The sequence below is a fragment of the Rattus rattus genome, chromosome 3 (genome assembly GCF_011064425.1).
Source record: "Rattus rattus isolate New Zealand chromosome 3, Rrattus_CSIRO_v1, whole genome shotgun sequence".
Lineage (NCBI taxonomy): Eukaryota > Metazoa > Chordata > Mammalia > Rodentia > Muridae > Rattus > Rattus rattus.
Genome location: NC_046156.1, coordinates 182,358,501 through 182,382,855, shown reverse-complemented (window position 1 = coordinate 182,382,855; position 24,355 = coordinate 182,358,501). Strand labels below are relative to the sequence as shown.

Here is a 24,355-nt window from a genome sequence, read left to right as displayed (position 1 = left end):
TCTGGGCAAATAGAATTAATCTCAAGAAATTTCACCCTTCAGGTAAGAAAGCCCACTGAAGCTGCAAGAGCTGGTTAAATAGAATAAAGAATGGGCTCAAGTCCAAAGACAGGGAGTCTTCAGAAAGTGCTGACGGCAGTGAGAGGAAGCTGAAAACGTCTGAGGAAAAGGATGGGAATCACTGCCAAGCACGGCTCCATCCACATGGCTCCCAAGCCTCAGTCCTGCTGTTGGCTTAGATGAGAAAATAGAGCAAACAAACGGGACGGCCTTGGGAAGAATCCCATGCTCTGCACGACTGGGAGCCAGTGGCTGTGCACTGTCTTGAGAAGGACGCTATGGCTGAGTTACCTGGGGAGACTGAGAACTGGAACTTAACACACCAGAGCCCAGGGTGAGAACTCTCTGGAGAGGAGAGTGTACAGGGCCCAGCAGATTCAGGCGAGGCAGTGAAGTGCAATGGATAAGGTAAAAACGCTCAGTGGCCAGGATGACAACGGTGTTTTATATTTTACAGTCTTGAGGCAGAGAGCAACCTCTAGAGCACTGGTCCTCAGCCTGTGGGTCACAGCCCTTGGGTGACCCTTTTAGTGGATCACCTTTGGCCACCGTAAAACACAGATATTTAATACCTCTGTACAGATCCCTGTGCTGAGGCTGCTGTCAACACTTCCAACACTTGGAGTCACCTCCCAGTCCTATTACTCATTCCTTTGGGTGCTGTATGGAGAGTCTTAGTTGGAAAGAATATATATTCTGGTCACTTAAGTTACCTGTGATGTTTAGCCCTGAATATCAACTTGGCAGGTCTGAGAATCACCTATGTGTGCAGGCCTTTGTGCACTCCTATGAAGGATTATTTAGATTAAGTTAGTAATACAGCCACCTGTGAGGAATTTTCTTCTTTTAAAAATATAAGAAGATGCTGCTGAAGTCTGTTTAGTATTGTTTGTATGTATCTAGTTTTAGGACTGACCTTTTGGGATTAGATAAGCAAGGGATTATCTTGACTAGGTGGAGGTGTGAAGATCCACCCTAAAAGTGACTGGCACTGTTCCTTGGGACTAGATTCTGGACTACAAGAGAGACACCTAGCTAAGTATCAGCAGCTCATTTCTCTCTGCCTCCTGACTGCACATGCAATATGACAGCTGCCTTGAACCTGCAGTGATGGACTAGACCCTCCCTCCCTCTCTGAGCCCAAACAAACCTTTCTTAGGTATCTTATCACAGCATTCAGAAAAATAATGCACACTACAGTGAAGACAACAGTTAAACCATGGACACTTGTATAGCGCATGGTCAGCATCAGCACAAACCACCAGAGAGACAGGAGCTAACAAATCCAAATGACCCCACCATATCCTGTACATATAACTAAGCATTCTCCAGTTATCCAGAAAATAGAAGGCCTGTTCCAACTCTCCTTCTTTCCTCCTTCCACCTCCTTTCTCTTTTTGCTACACTTTTTTTTTTAAATCTTTATTAACTTGAGTATTTCTTATTTACATTTTGATTGTTATTCTCCTTCCCCGTTTCCAGGCCAACATCCCCCTAACCCTCCTCCGACCCTTCTATATGGGCTTCCCTCCTCATCCTCCCCCCATTACCACCCTCCCCCACAACAATCACGTTCACTGGGGGTCCAGTCTTGGCAGGACCAAGGGCTTCCCCTTCCACTGGTGCTCTTACTAGGCTATTCATTGCTACCTATGAGGTTGGAGTCCAGGGTCAGTCCATGTATAGTCTTTGGGTAGTGGCTTAGTCCCAGGAAGCTCTGGTTGGTTGGCATTGTTGTTCATATGGGGTCTCAAGCCCCTTCAAGCTCTTTCAGTCCTTTCTCTGATTCCTTCAACGGGGGTCCCGTTCTCAGTTCAGTGGTTTCCTGCTGGCATTCCCCTATGTATTTGCTGTATTCTGGCTGTGTCTCTCAGGAGAGATCTACATCCGGTTCCTGTCAGTCTACACTTCTTTGCTTCATCCATCTTATCTAGTTTGGTGGCTATATATGTATGGGCCACATGTGGGGCAGGCTCTGAATGGGTGTTCCTTCTGCCTCTGTTCTAAACTTTGCCTCCCTATTCCCTCCCAAGGGTATTCTTGTTCCCCTTTTAAAGAAGGAGTGAAGCATTCACATTTTGATCATCCGTCCTGAGTTTCATGTGTTTCTAGGCATCTAGGTAATTCAAGCATTTGGGCTAATAGTACTTATCAATGAGTGCATACCATGTGTGTTTTTCTGTGATTGGGTTACCTCACTCAGGATGATATTTTCCAGTTCAACCATTTGCCTATGAATTTCATAAAGTCATTGTTTTTTGATAGCTGAGTAATATTCCATTGTGTAGATGTACCACATTTTCTGTAGCCATTCCTCTGTTGAAGGGCATCTGGGTTCTTTCCATTTTTGCTACACTTTTACTAGACCTTTCCAACTTTTAAAAAGCAAAACAAAACCAAACAGAACCCCAACCTTTTGTTTTCATTTTTTATTTCTCTTCATATAGTCATCAAAATGTGTTCACTTTTTCAATTATTGGGCAACCTTTTGGTTTTCTGGGTTTCCCCATTTGCTTTCTTTTTCTTTTCTACTTTTTCTGGAATTCTTACAAACTATGTTTTATTTTTTATTCTACTTCTTACAGTTACCAAATTTTGTTTTCAAATTTTTTCATTATTGGTAAATCATTGGTTCCTTTTTCTCAACCTCCCTGTTCTTCTCTTTTTCCTCCTTCCTCTTTCACTTACATGATCCTGCTTTTCCTCTGCTGGCCTCCTAGTCAACCCTAAATAATTTTTATTTCAAAGTACATCCTAATTTAGTTTTGCCACTTTCTACTGTATTGTCATTGATGACAGACAGGGTGGGCTTTCATTGATTGTTGGAGTATTTCTAAATCTTGATTGTTTGATATTGCAGTTTAGCAGTTTGTTTTTCTCTCTGAGATTTGTTAGAAATTGAGTCTGAGGAGTAGGCTGTTCAATAGAAAACCAAGAATAAAAGTGGAAGATATATTCAAGTACCTGGTGTCATGGTTTGAATGTGCTTGGACCAGGGAGTGGCACTATTAGGACCTGTGATCCCGTTGGAGTAGGTGTGTCACTGTCGGTGTGAGCTTTAAGACCCTCACCCTAACTGTCTGGCCAGTCTTCCACTAGCAGCCTTCAGATGAAAATGTAGAACTTCAGCTCCCCCTGCCCCATGCCTGCCTGGATGTTGCCATGCTCCTGCCTTGATGATAATGGACTGAATCTCTGAACCTGTAAGCCAGCCCCAATTAAACGTTGTCCTTGTAAGAGTTGTCTTGGTCATGGTGTCTGTTCACAGCAGTAAAACCCTCACTAAGACACATGGGAGGACAACCTAGCAAAGCAACAGGGCTACCATAAGACTAACTCACCCACTACCTCATGAACCCAAAGACAACGAACCACATACAGCGCAAGATGAAAATTTCACTGGTACAAAACTCAAAAAGGATGCAAACAAATAGATGAGTTCAATTCAGGACCAAGAAGAAAAGCTAGCAATAGATGAAGAGTCAAGGAAATAGATAAGAAAATCAGCAACAGAGATGAAAAAGTCAGCAGCAAAAAGAACATTTTTAATAAGAAAAAATGTAAAATGCTGGAAATGAAAAACTCAATGATTGAAATAAAAACACACTGGAAAGCATGACCACAAAAGAATGTCAGGGACGAAGGATACAGTTGAGGAAAAACAATGGGGCATGGGTGATAGGATCCATGGTCACAATGTCAAAGAACTCCAGAATACAGGCTAAAGATCCACAGTATAGGCAGAACTCAGATAAAAACTAAAGACATAGAGAATCTAGGCAATGGAATTATAGCAGAACATTTCCCAAGTCTAGAGGAAGAAATGAACAGCCAAGTACAAAAGACATTTAGAACTCAACAGACAATGACTAGAAAACTTCTCAACAATGTAACCAAAATGTCAAAAATACCAAGGAAAGAACAAAAGCTATAAGGAAAAAGGCTAACTCAACAACAAAGGCGAACGCAACATTTCTCTCATCAGTAGCCCTCAGAGAAAGGAGAGGCTCAGAATGATAATTTCAAATCATGAAAATAAATGACAATCAAGATTTCAAAAATCTAAAGAACAAGCCTTTAAAAGTGATTGAGAAATAAGGGCATTTCAAGACAATTACAAACTATAGTCACTGGTGACCATCACTGAAGACAATAGTTAAAGGAATACTATACACAGAGGAAGGAAGAGTCTGAATCATGACAGTACCTACCAGGAAGAACTTTATGGAAACAATGAGATGGCCCACTGGGGAAAGGATGTGTCTGATGATCTGAATTCCACAACCAGGACCCACATAGCAGAAGGAGAAAACCAAGTCCTCCAATTGTTCTCTGACTTCCGCACTTTCCACACTTATGCTGTGCCTTGCCCAGTCCCCTCCCCCGCCAATTAATAATTGTAAAATCTTAAATTAGCTCCAACTGCTTTTGTTTTGTTGTTTGTTTGTTCTTCGAGACAGGTTTTCTCTGTGCAGCTCTGGACATCCTGGAACTTACTCTGTAGCCCAGGCTGGCCTCTGCTTGCCTTTGCCTCAAGTGCTGGGATTAAATGCATGCACCACCACCATCACCCAGCAATTAAAAAAAAAAAAAAAAAAAAAAAAAGACAAGGAACTTTATTTAAGGAACAGCTGAAACATGGATAGCGAGGTATTAAAAAATCCACCATGCCCAATACAGTGAACCAGCACATCTCTAACATTAAGGTGAGAAAAACAAAACAAATAATGTAACCAACCAGAAATGCAATGAATAAAGCTAGAAGAAGGGTAAATGCCTCTCATTAATAACCTTAAATGTAAATGGACTCAACTCACCAAAAAGAGACTCAGACTTGCTGACTATACTAAAAAAATTATATCCAACTATCTGTTGCTTCCAAAATCAGACATGATAAAGATACCCACAGACTAATAGTCAAAGGACAGACGTCAATCTGTCAGTGAATAGAAGCCACATATAGCTGTCATCTATTCTGATACATGATAAAGTGTACTAAAATCAAAATTGGCCGAAAGAGGAAAAAGTCACTAAATATTAGTAAAGAACTCATCAGGTTAGGGTGTAGCTCAGTTGGCAGGATGTGTGCCTAGAATGCATGAAGCCTTAGGGTTCAATGCCTGGCAGTGTATAAACTGAGCATGTAGCTCACGTCCCCGAGCACTGGGGATATAGAAATAGGAGAAGCTACTGGACCCCTCCTCTAACAAGACCACACTACCTAATCCTCCCTACATGGTCCATCAACTGGGAAACACACATTCAAGCAGATGAGCCAATGGGAACCATTCTTACTTAAACCACCACAGGCATTAAATGGAATTAAAAACAAGCTACATTCCCACTCAAGTAAAGGCTGGGTAATGAAAATATGGCATGCACGCGCGCGCGCACACACACACACACACACACACACACACACACACACAGAGAGAGAGAGAGAGAGAGAGAGAGAGAGAGAGAGAGAGAGAAATCTTTTTCAGGTGTAAAGAAAAATGAAATAATAAAATTTGCAAGAAAACAGGTAGATCTAGAAAATATACATTTTAAATGTGTATAAACATGCATATTTATAAACATATTTATATATGCATAAACATATATACTTACATGCACTTATTACATGTTGTATATTCTACATACTCAGACACAGAAAGGCAAACACTGCATGTCTTCTCTCATTTGTGGATCCTACCTCTGAATTATATAGATTTGGATATATAACCTGGACTACTGTGGAAACCAGGAAGAAAACAGGAACATGGAATGGATGAGAATGGGACAGGACACAAGTGCTATGGCAGGAGAAATGGGGAAGGTGGAAGGGGGGTTAACTAGGAAGGTAGGGAGGGTGTACTCGTTAGGTTTATGTCAACTTGACAAAAGAATCACTCAAAAGAGGGAACATCAATTGAGGAAATACCCCCGCCAGACAGGCATGTATACAAGTCTTGACTGATGACTGATGTAGGATAGCTTTGGATGCTATAAGAAAGTAGGCTGAGCAAGCCATGAGGAACAAGCAGTAAGCAGTAACCCTCCATGGCCTCTGTATCAGTTCCTGCTTACAAGTCCCTGCCCTGTTTGAGTTCCTGCTCTCACTTCCACCAGTGGGATGAAAATGCTCTTCCCAAGAAGCATAGATTACCTAGCAAAGCCCTAGGCACGGGACACCTCCTTTTAAGCTGTTGGTCAAGGAACTCAAAAAGACTTCTCAAAACAATACAGACTATTGCCATTGTCCTTGGGTGCCTCCCATATCTTGAGGGTACATACTTTGGATATAGGACTTGGAGGAATTGAGCTAAACCTGATCCGGAAGCGCCTCTCTGAAGATTGGCTCTCACAGTAACTGAAGGTGCTACACAAGCTGCCCAGGGAACAAAGCAATCAATCCCCAGTTGCCCCAGTTGCCTATCAACAGCAGCAATAACCAGCATGGCAATATCTGATATCCCCAAGAAAACAAGTGGCATTTATATTCTGGGGACAACCAATAGCCGTCTAATTGAACTCAAGGCTTCTCAATGGGAGAGAAAGAGGAGAAAATAAGGTAACCAGCCAGCCAGCCAGAGAGGGAGAAATGATTGTCAGTTAATAGTCAAAGAGGGGCAGTCTCGATAGCAAAGCGGGGTAGGCACACAGACAGGTATGGAGAGAGACAAATTCCAAAACACACATAGAAGGACAGAGTCAAGACAAAGACAGACAACTACAACCACCCAGCAGCCAGGCCACTGGCTGAGCAAGGTTCAAAGTCTAAATGTATTGGGGGCTTGTCACCCTCTACTTGGTGGGCAGGAGCTTATTTTCCTTGTTATCTATTTGCAAAATCTGATTAACTAACTTCCTTTTGGGGTAAGTGCATGTGTGTATGATGGTTTCCCTTCTGTCTGACTAGTAGCAGCTCATTTACATTTTAACCTTTAGCCATTTCTTATATCAGAAATGCTCTTACTTTAGACCTTCATTAGAAGGTTCTTCACCAAAAAAAAAAAAAAAGAAAAAAAAAGAAAAAAAAGAAAAAAGAAAAAAAAAAAAAGAAAGAAGGTTCTTCACCACCATTTAGATTTTAGTTTACTCCTTGATTGCCCATTTAAATAACCCTTGTCCCTTCTTGCTACTCTCTACCCTACCATCCAGCTTTGATTTTATTTTGTTTCCTGTAAGATTCTTTAATCTCTGAAACTCATTTGATTATTAACAAGCTGTTCTATGCTTACAACAGGGAAGATGGGGTCCAATATGGAAGGATGCCCTTTTCCCAGTGTATCCTCAGGCCCTAGAATATGGTTCAGAGTTAGCTTTCAGAACACATTCATGACATGACATTTAATATTAAACTGAATTAATATTTTAGAAATTGCTCAATGCATCTCCACAAACAATTATGAACTGTGTTATTTGAAAACCACCAGGCAGCTAGAGGAGTTGCAATTTCTGAATACATACGTTTATGGTATTCAAACTAGAAACCCGATTTTAACTCTTTGGATGTCAAATCTGAATTCAATTAGGAGTCAAACCCAGAGAAGCCTGTTTGGGAGAGGTGAGGGTTATTGAACTAGGCAGTCAAGGAGCACACTTTGACACTGCCACGATGGCAGACAAGCATCTATGTGCAGCACTGCAGACAGAGGAAATGGCTGGGGACCAATAGTGTCAACTAGCTGGTACGGTTCAATTGGGTTAAATTATTTTTCATTGATAAGATTGTTTTATAATGTATACTCAGTAAAATGTGTGTGTGTGTGTGTGTGTGTGTGTGTGTGTGTGTGTGTGTGTGTGTGTATGTGTTTCATGGTTCTTTATCTTAAAATTAATAACCCCAGCCTGGATTTTGGTGGATCTGTATATGGTGTATTGCTTTAAAAAAAACTAAAATGGTTTATGTATAGGAAGCATGAAAAAAGTTTGAAGACTTCATTAACTAACATTCAGTAAACTTAAGCCTTTAGAATGTTAACATGAAACAGCAACTGAACAAAACCCCATTCGCACATTTCTAGAAAAGTGTGGCTTAGAAAGAGGCAGTTTTAGGGACGCAGTACATTCCCCAGAGTAAAGCTTCCACATCATTGCTAATTTTAAAAACAGACCCATTTTGTAAAAGTTCTTATACCTGTAGTGTTGTAGGCACTATTTGTAAGACGAGAATTAAAGCAAAGAGTGGGTCATATAAAATTAAAAACCCTAAACAAGAAAGTTTGCTAGCCTCAAACGTTGAGGTGTTTATTCTTCTTTTGCTCTAATTCTACATTTTATTCCCTGGGATATATAACATAGAAAGGAAAAATAACTGTTACCAAAACATGCTACATCCATATTTCTACCTCCTTCTACCCCAAATTTTACTAAGACTCTACTACAAAATGACGGGCACAAATCTTTTAACAAGCTAGTGGTAATTTAGATGAAGTCTTTTCAATCTGGCAAACTGGCCAATTTAAAAAGCTTACCATAAAGCACAGTATTTCTACTATCAAGGAGATCAAAACCAAGCAAAATCCTAAACTAAAACCAGAACTGTTTTATCTCACCAAAGCTTTAAAGTTCTATGCACCAATTAGCAAAACAAATACTTATTTAAAAAGAAAGAACAAACACTTATTGGTTGGTTATACTGTGCTAAATGAAAACTATTGGACAAGCAGTTTGCTGCAAGGAGATAACAGACAGCACAAACATTTTGGATTTGTTACTAACAGACTGATATGTATTTTCACACTACAATTGTCTTGAAAATAGCAAAATAAGCTTTATATAAGTCCTAATAAATAAAATATTATCAACCCTAACTTAATGAGAGCCAAAGTGACAATATAATAACATGCAAGAATTGGAAATTCTTAAAAGCAAGTGTCCAGCACTATTCAAACTTCCCATACACAGCAGGTAGTAAAGTAAGAAAAGAACAGACACAGTTACTCTCCAAGAGACCACAATAGAAGCTGTTACACAGACCTCACGTACTACAGGTCTATGCATTCACCATGTTGTGGCTATTAACAGTTTAAACCTTTACTGTATTTTGCTAATTGGTGCATAGAACTTTAAAGCTTTTGTAAGATAAAACATTCCAGTCAGTTCAATTCTTCAGTATTGTTCAAGTGTTCTAAGTAGGAACAAAGAGGAAAATAATCTGCTTTAATTGCTGAAGAATCACAGATAATAGGGATGGCTGAACACTGTAGACGAAAGATCTTTTGTTCTTCTAGCAATTTAATATAGCTATTCTGTAAGCTTTAATGGTTCCTGTCTATATATAAAGGCTATTAATTTTCACATTTATTTCCTTTGTAACATTTCAAAAGTCTAACTTTCATACAGCCTAATGATATGTTAGAATGACATTTTTGGAAACATATTTTGGAAATAAAAGTTCTACATTTATATAGAGAATCTTATCTGCAAAAATTTTATGTATAAACTTTCTGCCTTAATGATCATTATTAAGGGAAATGTACAAGTTAGCTATACTTGCTTTAAAATTGTTATGCCATCAAGAGTAGAAATATTTTGGCCTTAATTCTATTTAGACAAACTTTCAATAAATTTCACTGCATATTTTACATATAAACATAAACCATTCATATTAATGTATATGCTTATTATATATAAAATCATGTGATTCAAGCATGAAATACAACAATCTTAAAAAATTATAACATAATAAATAAATAATCATAGCATTCTATGATTATTAGCATTTCCTAATTAACCCATGCAACCAGTACAGAAAGAAATTTTCTAGTTTAAATGTAAAAGGATGCCTCATTGTTTGAGTCTTTGATATTTTTCAAAATAATACATACACTTTTGTACGTTGTGGTTATGCCCACATATTTATAACACTAAGGAGCCTGACCCAGGGTGGTTAACTCACTTCCTTAGAATTATAACCACTATCTCTTCAGTCTTCATGGCTACTCATTGTTTTAAGTAGTTTAGGTAACAGCCCACAGGGAAGTACACTCTAAATTACTATACTCTCTCAAAATATAAATGATAGTGCAAAGTAACATTTATAGCCAGCCAATGCCTTTTCTTTACATTTTAATTCTAATAGTCCTATTTATGCATCTTGAGCAATCCTATTTAGTTGTAGCAACACTATATTTGGTAAAAGAAAAAGAAAAACCCACATGTTTAACTTCCACCATAATAGGTTCACAAAGACTGATATTCTTTGATGTAAAATGAAATACTACTTAGTGAATAAAACATTAAAAATAAAAATCCTGTCTCCCCTTCAAAGAGAAATATTCTTTGACCCAGCGCTCCAGACTAAAGCCTTGAAATTTTGCAAAAGAATGTGTGTGAGTAAAGTCCAGACAAAACAGACACTTGAGCTGCTAGAAGGCTGCATAAGCCAACTGCAGACACTGCTCATAATCTAACAGAGATAGTGCTGCCATCTCAACAAGAAGTAATCTCTCCAGAGGAAAGCTGACCCCTGCGGTGGGGGTGGGGGACGCAGTCAAAGAAAATGTAAGCCTTCCACTGAAGTTTATCTTTTTGTATGGGTCACTTACTGGTAAGTTGTAAATCTAAGTTTATAAATTTCATCAAGAATTTATAGTACGTAAGAAGAAAAAAATAACACTATAAATACTTATATAGCAAATCTACTTGCATTATTTTTGAAGGTTTGCAAAAAAGATTATTCAATGAAAAATTTTTTAAAACAAATTGAAGATATTTAAGACAAAGTAACAAAAAATTCTACTGAAATAAGTCGCTGCTTACATACATCTAAAACAGCAGTATTAAAATCTTACCAGCTAAGACTGCTGCTAGTACCATATGGTTATTATCAAGTAGCAATGATTTATTCTAAGTAATGATTATCTTGAACTGCTCTGTTATGGCAATTTGGAAAGAACTTAATAAAACACAACTGATCAAACCTAACAATGATTATTTTTCATGCATACTTTACTTCTGATAAAAATAATAGTGGCATCTAAAACTGTCCAAAATGCTAGTATTTTTACATTAGTAGCATTATACTATAAAAACATTTTTCCAGAGAGCTTTGAAATGACAGCTGCCCTTCTCTATCCTCTCAAGAAAAGGGGCTGGACTTATAAATTACTAAAAGCTTCCTACTTAATATGCTTTAGAGATACATGAATAACCATAATATCTTCATAAAAGTTAAAAACATGTAGTATTAACTAGTTTATGGACAAAATAATTAAGCACATAAATGAAAATGATTTCAAATGTCAGTATTATTTGGTCTCGGATCTGGGGCAATGGACTACAGTGTACATCTTACATATCAAAACGGACCTAGACTTCAGGTTCTCCCAGCATCCCTCAGTCCCTACAAGGCATACCCTGCTGGGCTACCCTTTCCCCAGAGCCTCCTCCCTATATAAAGCAGACATTTTGCTTGCTCATGTTCTCTCTCCCTCTCCCTCTGCTCTCTGCATACATGTACTTACTCTCTTTCTCCCCACCCGCATTCTTTAGGGCCAGTGAACTCTGCCAGAGATCAGCTTCCCAATAAATCTGCCTTTCATATAATCTAATCTGGCTTAAATTGGCTCATCTCACCAGAAGATGAGTAGCATGTGACAACATTCAGTGAGCACTTTGAGCAAAGGGATGATGACAGCCAACAGACTTTTCATAAAACTAATCTACTAACACCACCCGTTCAAGCTGACTTTGTAGTACTTTCAGTAAGAATGGAAACATCTCTGTAAGGATCCCTTTTCTATCTTTGTAGTCCAATTTTTACTGGGGTAAATTAACTTAACTTTTGACAAATAAGCAGTCAGTGCACTAAAATAAAATGCACACTAATTTGATTTAACAGCAATTAAAAGTGTACTGTATGCAAGTGTAACTCATGCTCTGGTTATTTAGGGAGACCTACTACTCAGAATCTTAAAAGAACATTACAAGTTTACCTTCTCTCTATTGCAAAGTTATAGGAAGAATAAAAGGACCACGCTCATTGGACATGCATATTCATCAAATGTACTGAAGGCAACCGAGCTGGGGAGGCGTGCAGAGGGAGAACTTGTCCTTCCAATAAAACTCAAACACAAGGACACTCCTTCCCCAGCCTCCAGGCCCAGCTCCTCCACTTAGAAAAGCCACAGGCAGTGCAGCTGTCTGCAAGCTTTCCTCTGATCTGCAACAGGCACCACATATCTTGAAATAATAATGGTACAACCCACAAAAACCTTTTTTAAAAAACTGTGCTTCTAAATGTAAGTTTATAAGATTATTTTAGAATATTTAGCATATCTGATATTTGAATTCTCATTAGTGAAAAGATGAGTTAGAAATGTATACACAACAACCAAAAGCATTCTTAGGAGTTATCCTTAAATGTTTACCACACTGTAATATAAAATTCTTTATAATAGTAATCCAGGGAAACAATTTTACTCCCAGGAGACTTTGTTCTGTACCAATGCCATTATGTATAGTTCCCAAGTGAGAGACGGTTCTTATTCTAGGGCAATGCTAACAGACTCTCCTCTGTTACACTCAGTGCCTTACGGACAGAGTGCATATTGTCAATACACAATGATACTGAGAAAAAAATTACCTATTATCCTAACATTCACAAAACGCTATACAGATTCCTTCATTTATACCCTAGGCAGCAGATTCTGCACATTAAGAATTAAAAAGTTTAAAAAAAAAAAAGCTTCACTTGAATCTGAAAACAGTCACAAATAATAATCAAGTTTCTGCTGACGCTAAAAGAAATGACACTTGACTTGGGAACAGTCCACATAAAATCTGATGAGCTTCTAGCTCTCCATAAAATCTCCACAAGGATGTGTAAAAGCTAAATTTCAAGTAGTCCTAGGAGAAATGCTGTGATTAAAAGACAGGCAATACCTGCCACCACACCCTGCATGCACCACATCTGTAATGGCTCAAGAAACACTGGCATCATTGGTAAACTACCAGGATCTTACAGAAAAGCACTCAAAGTCCTGGGCTGTTTCACTCAGAGGGATGACTTGTTATTATCTCAAGATTCTGTTAGACTTTTCAATATTACTGGAATTCCAATGGTGTTTGTTTTGTTTATATAAGCTGTAGCTAGAGATATTTACTGTCATAAACTCTAATGCAGTAAAAGTGTAACAAATTCTTGAGTTGGGGTACATTTTTATTTTTGAAGCTGGCGAATGAGTTCTGACATCTAATGAGTTCATACATTCTAATGGAATGTCACTCTGGTTGCAGTACATGAAAACAATGCATTTTCATTAAACATTAATCAGAAAAACCAATTCTTCAATAGTTCTAATAGCTTCATATCTGATTATAATTCATTATTATCTTAAACTTTAAAACTTTATCCATGAATCATCATGAATTTGTTCTACTGACTCAAGATATGTATATGTATGTATATATGTATACATATACAAATATATCCAAACACAGATTCCAAACATATTTCATCATAATTTTAAAACATCACATTTGTTAATGTAAATTCCAATCACACTAAATAGGCAAAAAGTGCTACAAGGGCATCAAATTTAATAAGGTCAGAAGCATATCATTTTCAGGACTGGAGTGGTGGTTCAGTCGGTAGAGTACAAGCAAGAGAACCCGGGTTCCCCAGCAGGCATGTTAAATGCCAAGCATGACTGAGCACTTGTAATTTCAGCAGAAACAAGGTGAGGATGGGGATTCCTGGGACTCCAGCAGCTAACATGCAGATTAGCAAGAGAGCATCTCAAAACCAAGTGGGCAGCCGTGAGCGCCACACCTGAGGCTGACTCCCAGCCTTGTCGGCTCTCCCCACAGGTGCACACGCTTACACGCACACAGACATCCACACAAGCACAACAAAGCTGGACTTAAAGAAAAAAGAATTCTTTCACTTGAAAGCTCAAGTTCACCAAGAACAACATTTCTTGAAGTTAGTAAGTTAATTTCAGGAAACTTTGTGCCACCACTACTGACCACATAACAACCACAGTCAGTCTGTCATCTTAATGCAGTTTCAGTTAAAAGTTGTACCATAAAAAGTGGTGAATTCCATCTGCAAGAATATTAAAGCACACAGGGTTACTCCTAAGGACAACTATTGTGCTCTGCTGAGTAGCAGAAAAGTTCTACAAATGCTTTTGTTTTGCTACCTAGAGCATAAAAAGATGTGTACACAGGGTTGAAATTTTAAAATTAATTTGTTTCACTGTTTCTTTACAGAAGCTAGTTCATATTTTTCAAACTGTAACTGCAAAGAACAGAAGAATGGAATGACTTATCCCATTGATTGTTTAGGGATTTTTTTGGAGATGGTTGGGGGGGTGTTAACACAGTGAGAAGGGCAAATACACATGGTGTAATTATGAAAATAATTCACTTTGATTACCATCTAAAGAAGTCTTTTATAAACACCCACAGACCATCCTTTAAGACAACCTTAATTTAACAGGCTAAAAAGCTGGCAGCAAATTGAATATACAGAAAAGGACGACATATAGAAAACAGCACACCCTACATATTACTTGGGAAGACCTTAGAACAATGGACATAGTTGTTTTTCAAAAAAGCAATACCTCTATACCCCTTCTGAAAACAGTTTGCAAACAGGAAAATGTGCTACTGTTACAGTATAGTTCTATGGCTTGTTGTTTCCTTCACAAATCAATAGAAATATGGGTTTGACAAGAGGATCTTGACTAGAGGACCATCTCAATCAATAACAGTTACTTCACTATCCAAAATTTCCTCATTTCTTTTAGATTTATTTCTTCCTGACCTACACTGAGCCCTGCTAACCACTAATAAATTTCTTATTCTTAAAAGTTTTCCAACACCTAGAATATCAAATAAATAGAATTTTATATAGCATATACCCTTTGAAACTAGCATAAATGATGAATATATTTTCCGGATATAATTTTCATTAAATACATTTAACAAATAATTTTACTTATGTGTCTTGTTTTATCATTTTTCCCCTTAAGGTCCATAACTATCTAAGTTTTTGTTACATTTCCATTTAGTGTGTGTGTGAATATGTGGGTGTATTTTTATGTGTTTCACAGCTTCAGGTGACATCATGGAAGGATTTGTGGGCATCAACTCTCTCCTTTTACTAAATAAGATCCAAGGACCAAGTTCAGGTCCCCGGGCTTGGTGACAGGCATCTTTATTTACTGAGCATTTCACTGGCCCTGTCTACACTTAAGCCTTAAGCACACTTTCAATTGTGGAAAAAGTCCAATTTTATGACTTTAAAAAAGCATGAATTGAACATTTCTGGTGTGCTAGCTAAACATCATTTGTCTAATCCAAAGCTACAAAGAGGTCCTCCTTCCTTTATCTATTAGAAATTTTATATATTTTAGTTTAAAGTTTAGTACCACAAATTTATTCTTAAAACTTGGGAGTTAAATCTTGGTTATGGCACATATATGGATGAAGTGTTTCTTGCATAAAAGTATAGAATTTTCTCGTTTGAAAAGACTAAATTTTCATCTTAAAAAAGAGCCTTTTTGTTTCTTTGATTTTTGTTGTTTTGTCTCATGATGTCAGGCTGATCTCAATCTTGCTATAGAGCCAAGGATGATCTTGAAATCTAGATCCTCCTGCCTCTACCTCCTTAATGCTAGAACTGCTGGCATGGATTACCTCACCAGCTTACGAGACAACTTTCTAACAGAATGGTTCATCAGTCGTGTGAACAGAAGCCTACCAAGGAACTGAGGGTCAATTAACTGAGACTTTATGTCAGAGAAGCAACTGTCCAGTCCAATGAAAGAGGCAAAAGATCAGACTATGTCTCCCAATCCTGCGGATTAGATTCTCCTCAGAAGCGCTCCCTCGTGTTGCCTGCAATCCTCACCCAAACAGCCTAGCTTCTGTCTGTTTCATTTACTGGATTCTCCTTGTAGGATTTCTCTGGGGGGAAAGTAAACCTTTTTTTTTTTTTTTTTTAAGTAAAACTAACTAGATTATATAGAAACAGGTAATAACTAAACAAACAGAAAAAGTATATCAATCTAATAAATGTGTTATTGTTGTTGTCGGTTTCTTTTTTTTTCTTCCTTTCTTTTTTTTTTTTTTTTTTTTTGGTTTTTTGGAGACAGGGGTTTGTCTGTATAGCCTGAACTGTCCTGGAACTCCCTCTGTAGTTCCTGGCTGGCCAGGAACTCAAGAGATCCGTCTGCCTCTGCCTCCCCAGTACTGGGATTAAAGGAGTGCACCACCTTTAAAGGAGTGCCTGGCATAATAAATTGTTTTATATTACATAAGGACAACATTAAAGTGATAGTTTCATACCCTTTAAAATATTCTTGGGATTTACTTTACATCCTAAAATATTTTAATCATGAATGTTTATACATACATGTAGTATATATGTATAACGATCTTTTTTTTGCTCAAAATGCAAATATAATTAATTTCAAATACTCTGTGTTTGTAAACACTCTTCTGAGTCCGTGGCTGTCTCACTATGCTACTATTTAGCTCTTCTTTAGAAGCTGTGGAGGAACAAGACATGACAATCTAGCAGGATTTTGTTGCCTACAATTAGAATATAAAAATAAATAACTAAAAGTCTAATTTAGGGGTTTGGTTACCCCTTTTAAATATTATTCCAACAACTGTGATGAAGTGTAGAAACTCGGGGGATTTCCAATAGACTACAGCATACTTCCAGAAAATAACAATACTAGCGGCAATGTACATAGAACAAAATCCACTGGTGATATACAACTGATTTTGTGACATATAAGTAAACTAGTCCTCAATGGCTTGTTTAGAGTAAATAGAAACCAGATGCTTCTTTAAAAGAGAAAGAACCAGGAAACGCCATTCATAAACTCTAAAAAGTTTAAATAAACAACACTATAACAATAAGCCAGTCTCTGGTTTCAAAGAGATGGTTAAGAAAATTCAAACACGGGCTGGAGAGATGGCTCAGTGGTTAAGAGCACTGATTGCTCTTCCAGAGGACCTGAGTTCAAATCCCAGCAACCACATGGTGGCTCACAACCATCCTTAATGAGATCCGATGCCCTTATCTGGTGTGTCTGACACCTACAGTGTACTCACATACATAAAATCAATAAATCTAAAAAAGACAATTTGAATACTAGTGCTGCTGTCATTAACTGGGGATTAGAACATGTGATAGCAAAGAGAAGTTCCTCTTCCATACAATTGCCTTGTTTGTTTTATTCTTGACTAACCATGTCCATTTGATTTTGATTTTTAAAATGAATAAATGGTTAGTATGAAGCATCTAGATAGGGGGAGGAGAACTCTGAAAGCAAGAAAAAGAATAGCAAGTTCCATGTCTACAGGATACTCTATAAACAGATAGTACAAAGTAAACCTAGGCAGAAAATCAGAAACTAAATCATGCAAGGCCTGAAGGCCACCAGGATTTTAATGTTAACTATTTAGGCAATAGGATCCACTAAAGGATTATACACAAGAGGTGATGAAAACAACATTTTAAAAAAAATCTATTCTGACTATTCTGGGGAAAATGAATCGGGCAATTAAAATACACGGGGAGACCAATTATGACATCACTGCAATAATTTACATGGTGCTGTCTACACCAATGGTTCTCAAATTATAGGCCACAACCCCTCTGGGCCGTATCATTCATCACATACTGAAGTAGCAACAAAGCAGCATTAGGGAAGGTTGAAATCACTGGTCTACACCGAGGTGATGGTAGTGTCACAGGTAGGTCTGACAGATCATTTGAATAAAAAGAAGGTAGCCTGACAGCTGAGACATGAACTCCCAAACTAAAGGAGTATTAAGTATTCTATTTACTTCTACATCTGGTATCTTTAGTAGCATAAATAGAAATTTCAGAGTGACTTGTTTGGACTGTGCTTACAGGTTCGGAGTTAAGTGATAAAAGCATACATCACTGGAGAGGAACTGGTGATGCTGGGTGGAGCTGGGTGTAGAAAGCTTGCCTAGGAGGAGGTCTTTAGGAGACACTCCCATTCATATAGTAAACTACATAGTAAATGAAGTGCACACTTACACTACTATTAGACATTGGTGCCAGTAGTCTTGAAAACATTGCACTATTCTGCTGCTGTATAATATAAGTATTTATATCAAGCTATGTCTGAATATATTTTTAAAGGATAACTGCCAACATTTTAAGACTGAAGATAGAAAAAAGATTATTATTCATTTGTTGTTAGTTGCAACTTAACTCATTAGTATGCAGAAATGATCATATGGACACACATAAACACACAGTGATAATAACACTATGTGGTTCTAAGAAGACCCAATATATTTAATTTAGAGAGTACTGATAGGTATCATATAGCTTAAAGAATAGCGTAACTTACAACACTTAAACAGCATAATTATTTCAAAATAAGAGTTCCTATTACAATTCATCAGTATTTCAAAAACAGAAACATTTCTTTAATATTTTTAGTATTTATATATGATGTTTATATATGAATATTCAATTTTTTATTTTATTATGAAAATCTTAAGGTTTGTGTATAACTTTCCTAGAAAAACTCAGACCACTATATTGAATAATCTATTATACAAAACCATGCCAAATGGCAGAATCACAGCAGCATGTTGGAGGAAATCCTTACCAGTTTCTCATCAACTGTTATAAGCTGTGTGTCCCGAGTTTGGCCGTCTGCCAGCTTCCATGTGGATGTGTTCAACAACCTGCAGTGTAAGACTTGAAGTTAAAGGATGATCTAGCCATGAAGAGAGAGAGCAGACAGACTTACATAAACACACTGCTTTAACAGTATCTGTCTTCTTAAAAATAAAAAGGAAAGAAAGAGAGAGAAGACGGCACAAAAGCCCTTTCTCTGCCCAATTAGTTCTGTCTGCTGGGTTTTTGGCAAATTCTCACTTGACAGTTCACAACAAGCAGTACTTTATGTCATTCTACAGACTCTCACAACAAGCCACCAATGACAAGTACTGGACTGCCCTCTATGAGGGTACAGTGGCTGGTCTGTCAAGAGCAGGCGAAAGCCTGCAAACCGGTACCAACTGTTCTGGAATGCCGATTCCTAAATGATGACATCAGGGAAGGATGGAGGGGGAGGCCTCAGTTATGAGAACAAGCTTCTTCACTCAATTTAAAGCAATTAGAAATTATGTGAATGGTTATTTTAACGAGTGCTGTTAATCCAGTCTGCTATCTTGTTCACAAAACTGAAGGTCTGAATGAAAAATTAAAGAGAAAATGTGGTTGGAAGTAACATGGGCACTGTAATCAATCCCTTTCATGGCTTCTGTTTCCTTTGACATAGTTCTCATACTCTATCCTTGAACTCCCTATGTAGACAAAGATGTCCTTGAGTTTCGGATATCCTTACCTCCAAACCATCATGCCAGTTTATGTGGCAGAGGGGACTAAACCAGGATTTTCTGCATGCATGCAGGTATTCCACAGACTCAGCTACATTCCCACAATCTACAACTAAAATCTTTTATACATGGAAAAAAAACTTTTAAGACTTGCTATATAGCAATGAGATCGAAACAGGATTCTAACCCTTTCCAGTGTTATCTGTGTGGGGTCGGGTGAGGGTGTTGTTTGTTTTAAGACAAAGTTATACTATATAGATCTGGCTGGTCTTAAACTTGCTATATTGACCACAGTGGCCTTGAACTCAAAGAACCCTTACTTCTAGAACCCTGCCTCTAGAGTGCTAGAATTAAATCATCGTGCCTAGCAGGATTCTAATTTCTATTTAAAATGATACATTCATGAATTTAATTTCAGAAAAATTGCCTAGATACAAGAGCATATATAATATATATTTATTGTATAAGTGATGTGCTATATATATACTCCCTAGGTAAATTTCAAAATGTCAGGGAAAATGTTCTCTAATTCCAAGTATTTAGTACAGCAAAAATGGCCAGAGTCAATTATGACGCCAGCATTAATCATGGCGTGATAGTGCATCCTCTCTGCCTTGGAAACACAAGGCCTGACTCGATAGATAGCATTCCCCTGACCCTCAGGAATATACCAACACTATATAACATTTTAACCCAAATGCAAGAAGAAAGTTTTTACAAGACAATAAAGACTCAATTTCCAAGCAGGTAAGACTAATTCACTGAATAGGGATAGTTTCAAGCTGTCAAAAAGTTAGTAGCAAAAAATAAATAAAATAAAAACAAGAAAAGGATCTGAATTAACATTTATCTATTTATAGGTGATCAAAAACTACATGAAAATGTTAAGAAACAGGGAAATATAAATCAAAAATACATTGAAGTGCTATTTCACATCTTTTAGGTTATGTATAACCAGACCATCCTCGTTGGCAGGAATATAGAGAAACTGGAATCTGTAGACTATAAGATAGTACAGAACTGTGCAAAATAATGTGGTAGTATCTTTTAAATTGAACACGGAATTATCATTTGATGTGGATGTCCCATTACTAAATATATGCCCCAAAGATTAAAAGTAGTATTTTGAGCAGATCTTTACTCTGGCACTCGTAACAGTGCCACCTAGTATAAAGCAAAATAGACAACGGTAAGAATCATATCAACACTTTTTAAAGCTATACTGATCATATTTCCTGATTTCTGAAGTACTGATCTTAATTCTCTGCCCAAAGGACAAATCTCTGCCAGCTATGCTTGTAAATATCAGCTGCCATCATTAAGTATACAATTCACTTTGTATGTGTGCGTGTGTATAGATTCACTGTAAAGAAAGACAGAGACCTTATTTTTTTTTTTTTTTTAAAGATTTATTTATTTAATATATGTGAGTACACTGTAGCTATCATTAGACACACAGGAAGAGGGCATCTGATCCCACCACAGATGGTTGCGAGCCACCATGTGGTTGCTGGGACCTGAACTCAGGACCTCTGGAAGAGTAGTCGGGTGCTCTTAACCGCTGAGCCATCTCTCCAGCCCCAGAGACCTTATTTCTAACTCTGGCTTTATAATTTACTAGCTCCCTGTGAGCACTTAACTCCTGTTCCTCTGCTTCGAGATTTCATTCTTTATGTTTCTAAATTAAGGAATTTTCAGCTCTAATACTTCTAATAATGAAAGTCTAGGTGAGTACAGTAAGTACAAATGAATATACTTTAAGAATTCTCTGTTATAGGGGTTGGGGATTTAGCTCAGCGGTAGAGCGCTTGCCTAGGGAGCGCAAGGCCCTGGGTTCAGTCCCCAGCTCTGAAAAAAAGAAAAAAGAAAAAGAGAAAAAAAAAAAAAAAAAAAAAGAATTCTCTGTATAATAGTAGTATTCTCGACTCATAGCTTCATGGAAGAACACAGGATATTTTGGAAAAGAAACTCATGAAGGTACATGTTTTTTTGTAGACACAAAATTTCAGCTCTCTTGGGCAAACATCTATATGAATAATTGCTAATCTTATGTTAAAATATTATGCTTTTTAATTATGCTTTTTAATAAACTTCCTCACTGCTTTCTAAAGAGGCTGGACAATCTTATATTCCTACTAACAATATGTGAGGCTTTTTTTCTACTTTTGCTAGTATTTGACTTTGGCCATTATTGTAGCTTGTCTTTTCATTCTCTTTACAGTATATTTCATGGGACAGAAAGTTCTTATTTTACTTTTTTAAGACAAGGATTCATGGTCTAACTCTGGCTGGACTGACACTCACCATATAGACCAGGTTGGCCTTGAACTCAGAGATCCACCTGCCTCTGCCTCTAGAGTGCAGATTAAAGGCACTCCAAAAGATTAAAGGCACACAAAAAGAGTAACTTGTATACTTTTTCTTTCATGGATCATAAGTTTCGTGCCTTACTAACATATCATACATACACAATTGTGAGAATCTTCTGAACTTCCTTTTTTCACATTTCCTAATTTTCTTAATACAGGCATTGAAAATACTGCGGTGCTTGATTGTTTTGACATAGCAACTTTCCTATGCAGGTCTCAATGTTCTGATCTCAAGTAATCCTCCTGCCTCAAAGCTCTCAAGTAATTGAGAATACAGGCACATGTCAAAACATCCAACTGATAAACAGTGATCTTAATGCTTCTGAGCATACATAGCATATAGAACACAGAACAGATGAACTTCCCTGCTAAAACCTGCTAGAAGTGCAGGTTTGCGTTGCAGGATATTTGATCACACTGTGAACCCTGAGTTTGTGTTATTTACTTGAAAAAACTGTGTTGCTCAGTTCTAGCACACACCTTTAATCTAAGAGCTTTCTGCTTACTGTAAACAGGATTACATAAAGTCAATTATAGGTCAAGAGGCGGAGCAACGAACAGTTGACTGAACCTGAACATAGGAGAAATGATAAGTCAGGAGGACGGACAGAGAGATGCAGAAGGGAGGGACATTCATTTTGAGGGGATTTTGAGACAGTTTGGAGGGGAGCCATATGTGGTTAATATAGCTATGAATTTATGGGGATGTGATTTGTTGCAGCAATGGAAGACACAGATTAACATTCTTTCAATCTCAGAAACAAGCATCAATAAAGAATGCTTCTGAGAAGAATATTGAAAGATATTATGTAGGACAGTCACAGACTGTTTAGGTCGTCCATAGGGACACAGAAGCTTCAGAGACACTGAATACTAGAAAAAGACTGAATTAAATCAGCCTGTATATTTTAAAGCTGTGTTTTAACATCAGAATGTATATGTTATATTAGGGAAGAGGGTTTTGTCTTTGTTTCCACAGGAGAAGGAAATCTGTGGATGCCATCAAAGTTGATAAAGATTAGATTTGAGCAGGAGAGATCTCCTAAGTAAGTAAGGAGAGGTGACAGTTCATCAGACAGCTTGGTCATTCAGCCCAAACTAATTTATAACAACTAGCAAATGCCTTTCAGTTCAACAGGCATGAAAAATAAAAATAAATAATATTTTCTAATGATAAAGATAAAAAGATAATATTAAGGCACACTTTTCTTACTGGCATGAAAAACGGGTTTTCTTAAACCATGTGTTTTAATTTCATATCGGAATGTTATATACTATAGATATAATGTGGCCCACATTTCTTCTTAAATAAAAAGGATATTTTTGTGTTTTATACCAAAAACACAGTTAAGAGTTTTAAAATATTTAAAGTAAATTCAAATGGTTACTATAATTCACACCTGTCTTTTAAATCTCTAAGAGTTGGGGTGATAAAAACCTTTGAGCCCAGTAGTAGCCCAAGCGTTTAATCCCAACTGAGACAGGCAGATCTCTGTAAGTCAGTTTTTTCTAAATTCTAGAGTTACAGTTAACAGGATGGTGGTGGTGGAACATGCCTTTAATTCCACCACCCAGGAGCAAAACTCAGATACAGCTCCGAATTGGTACATTTGCACACTAGAGAGATCACACGGCATATTTCAGATTATTATAAAACCCTCCTCTACAGGGTAGCGAATTTCCAATGGAGTCAGGAACAAAATAGCTTTTGCAACTGCCTATAAGCTCATCTTTGTGCATGCAGCCCTGACTAATACTGACCCAGATGATACCCTAATTATGGATATCATATTTATTGATGAATTGGCAACTGGGGACCTTTCATAAAGCAAAAAGGAATTCTCCAACATTGGCTTCTTGCTTTCTAGTGCAAATGCTTTCCATAAATATTCTTTCTCTGAGAAACAAATCTAGACATGTACAAGGCATGGAGAACCTTACACTCAGTCATTGCCAACTACCCTATAATCATAAGAGTGCACCTTACAATGATGGGCTGGATCTGTTCAAAGGCAGAGTCCATAAAAGGAAAGGTATTACAGTGTACCTATCTGAATTCCTCCGTGACCAGAATGTGGTAGCAAAGGACTCTGTGCCTTCCCACATGAGGAAATAGCTCAGTTGCCTATCATCCCCACGCCTAAACTGGTCACAGCATTTGGTTGACATACACTGATCATCAACAACTTAGGGACCCATAATTAATGGAAAGTGGCAGCTATAGACCAGGGGATGGAGTGGTCAATACTAAGGAAGGAACCTCAGGATCAGTACAGCACTACTGGCTATAAGACAAACAACAAGAAAAGCAAAAGGAAAAATTTTATGCCCAGTTCTCGGTGCATATGTAATTCTAAGCTATAAAGTCAGCAAAATGGGAAACCACTAACTGGAAGATAAATGGCAAAGATGTTTGGTCATGGTAAGCATGAATGGAAATGGCAAAACCTAGGAAAACTTAGCAAAGGCATCAAATGGTATGTAGCTCATAGAGGCAAAATATCTGAAAATAATGAATTAGTGGACACACTGGCATCACGTTTAATTAAGACTAACATTAAAAACTGCCAGGGAACAAATTCAGA

General features: G+C 37.5%; 1 protein-coding gene across 1 annotated transcript in view; it reads right to left on the bottom strand.

The window, feature by feature from the left end:
* Positions 1 to 24,355, bottom strand: part of Ndufs4 (NADH:ubiquinone oxidoreductase subunit S4) — a 109,440-nt gene that overhangs the window by 51,207 nt on the left and 33,878 nt on the right. Inside the window, exon 2 of the mRNA XM_032898867.1 lies at positions 18,666 to 18,744. Within this exon, the coding sequence (XP_032754758.1) occupies positions 18,666 to 18,744 (79 nt within the window). The remainder of the gene's footprint in view (positions 1 to 18,665; positions 18,745 to 24,355) is intronic.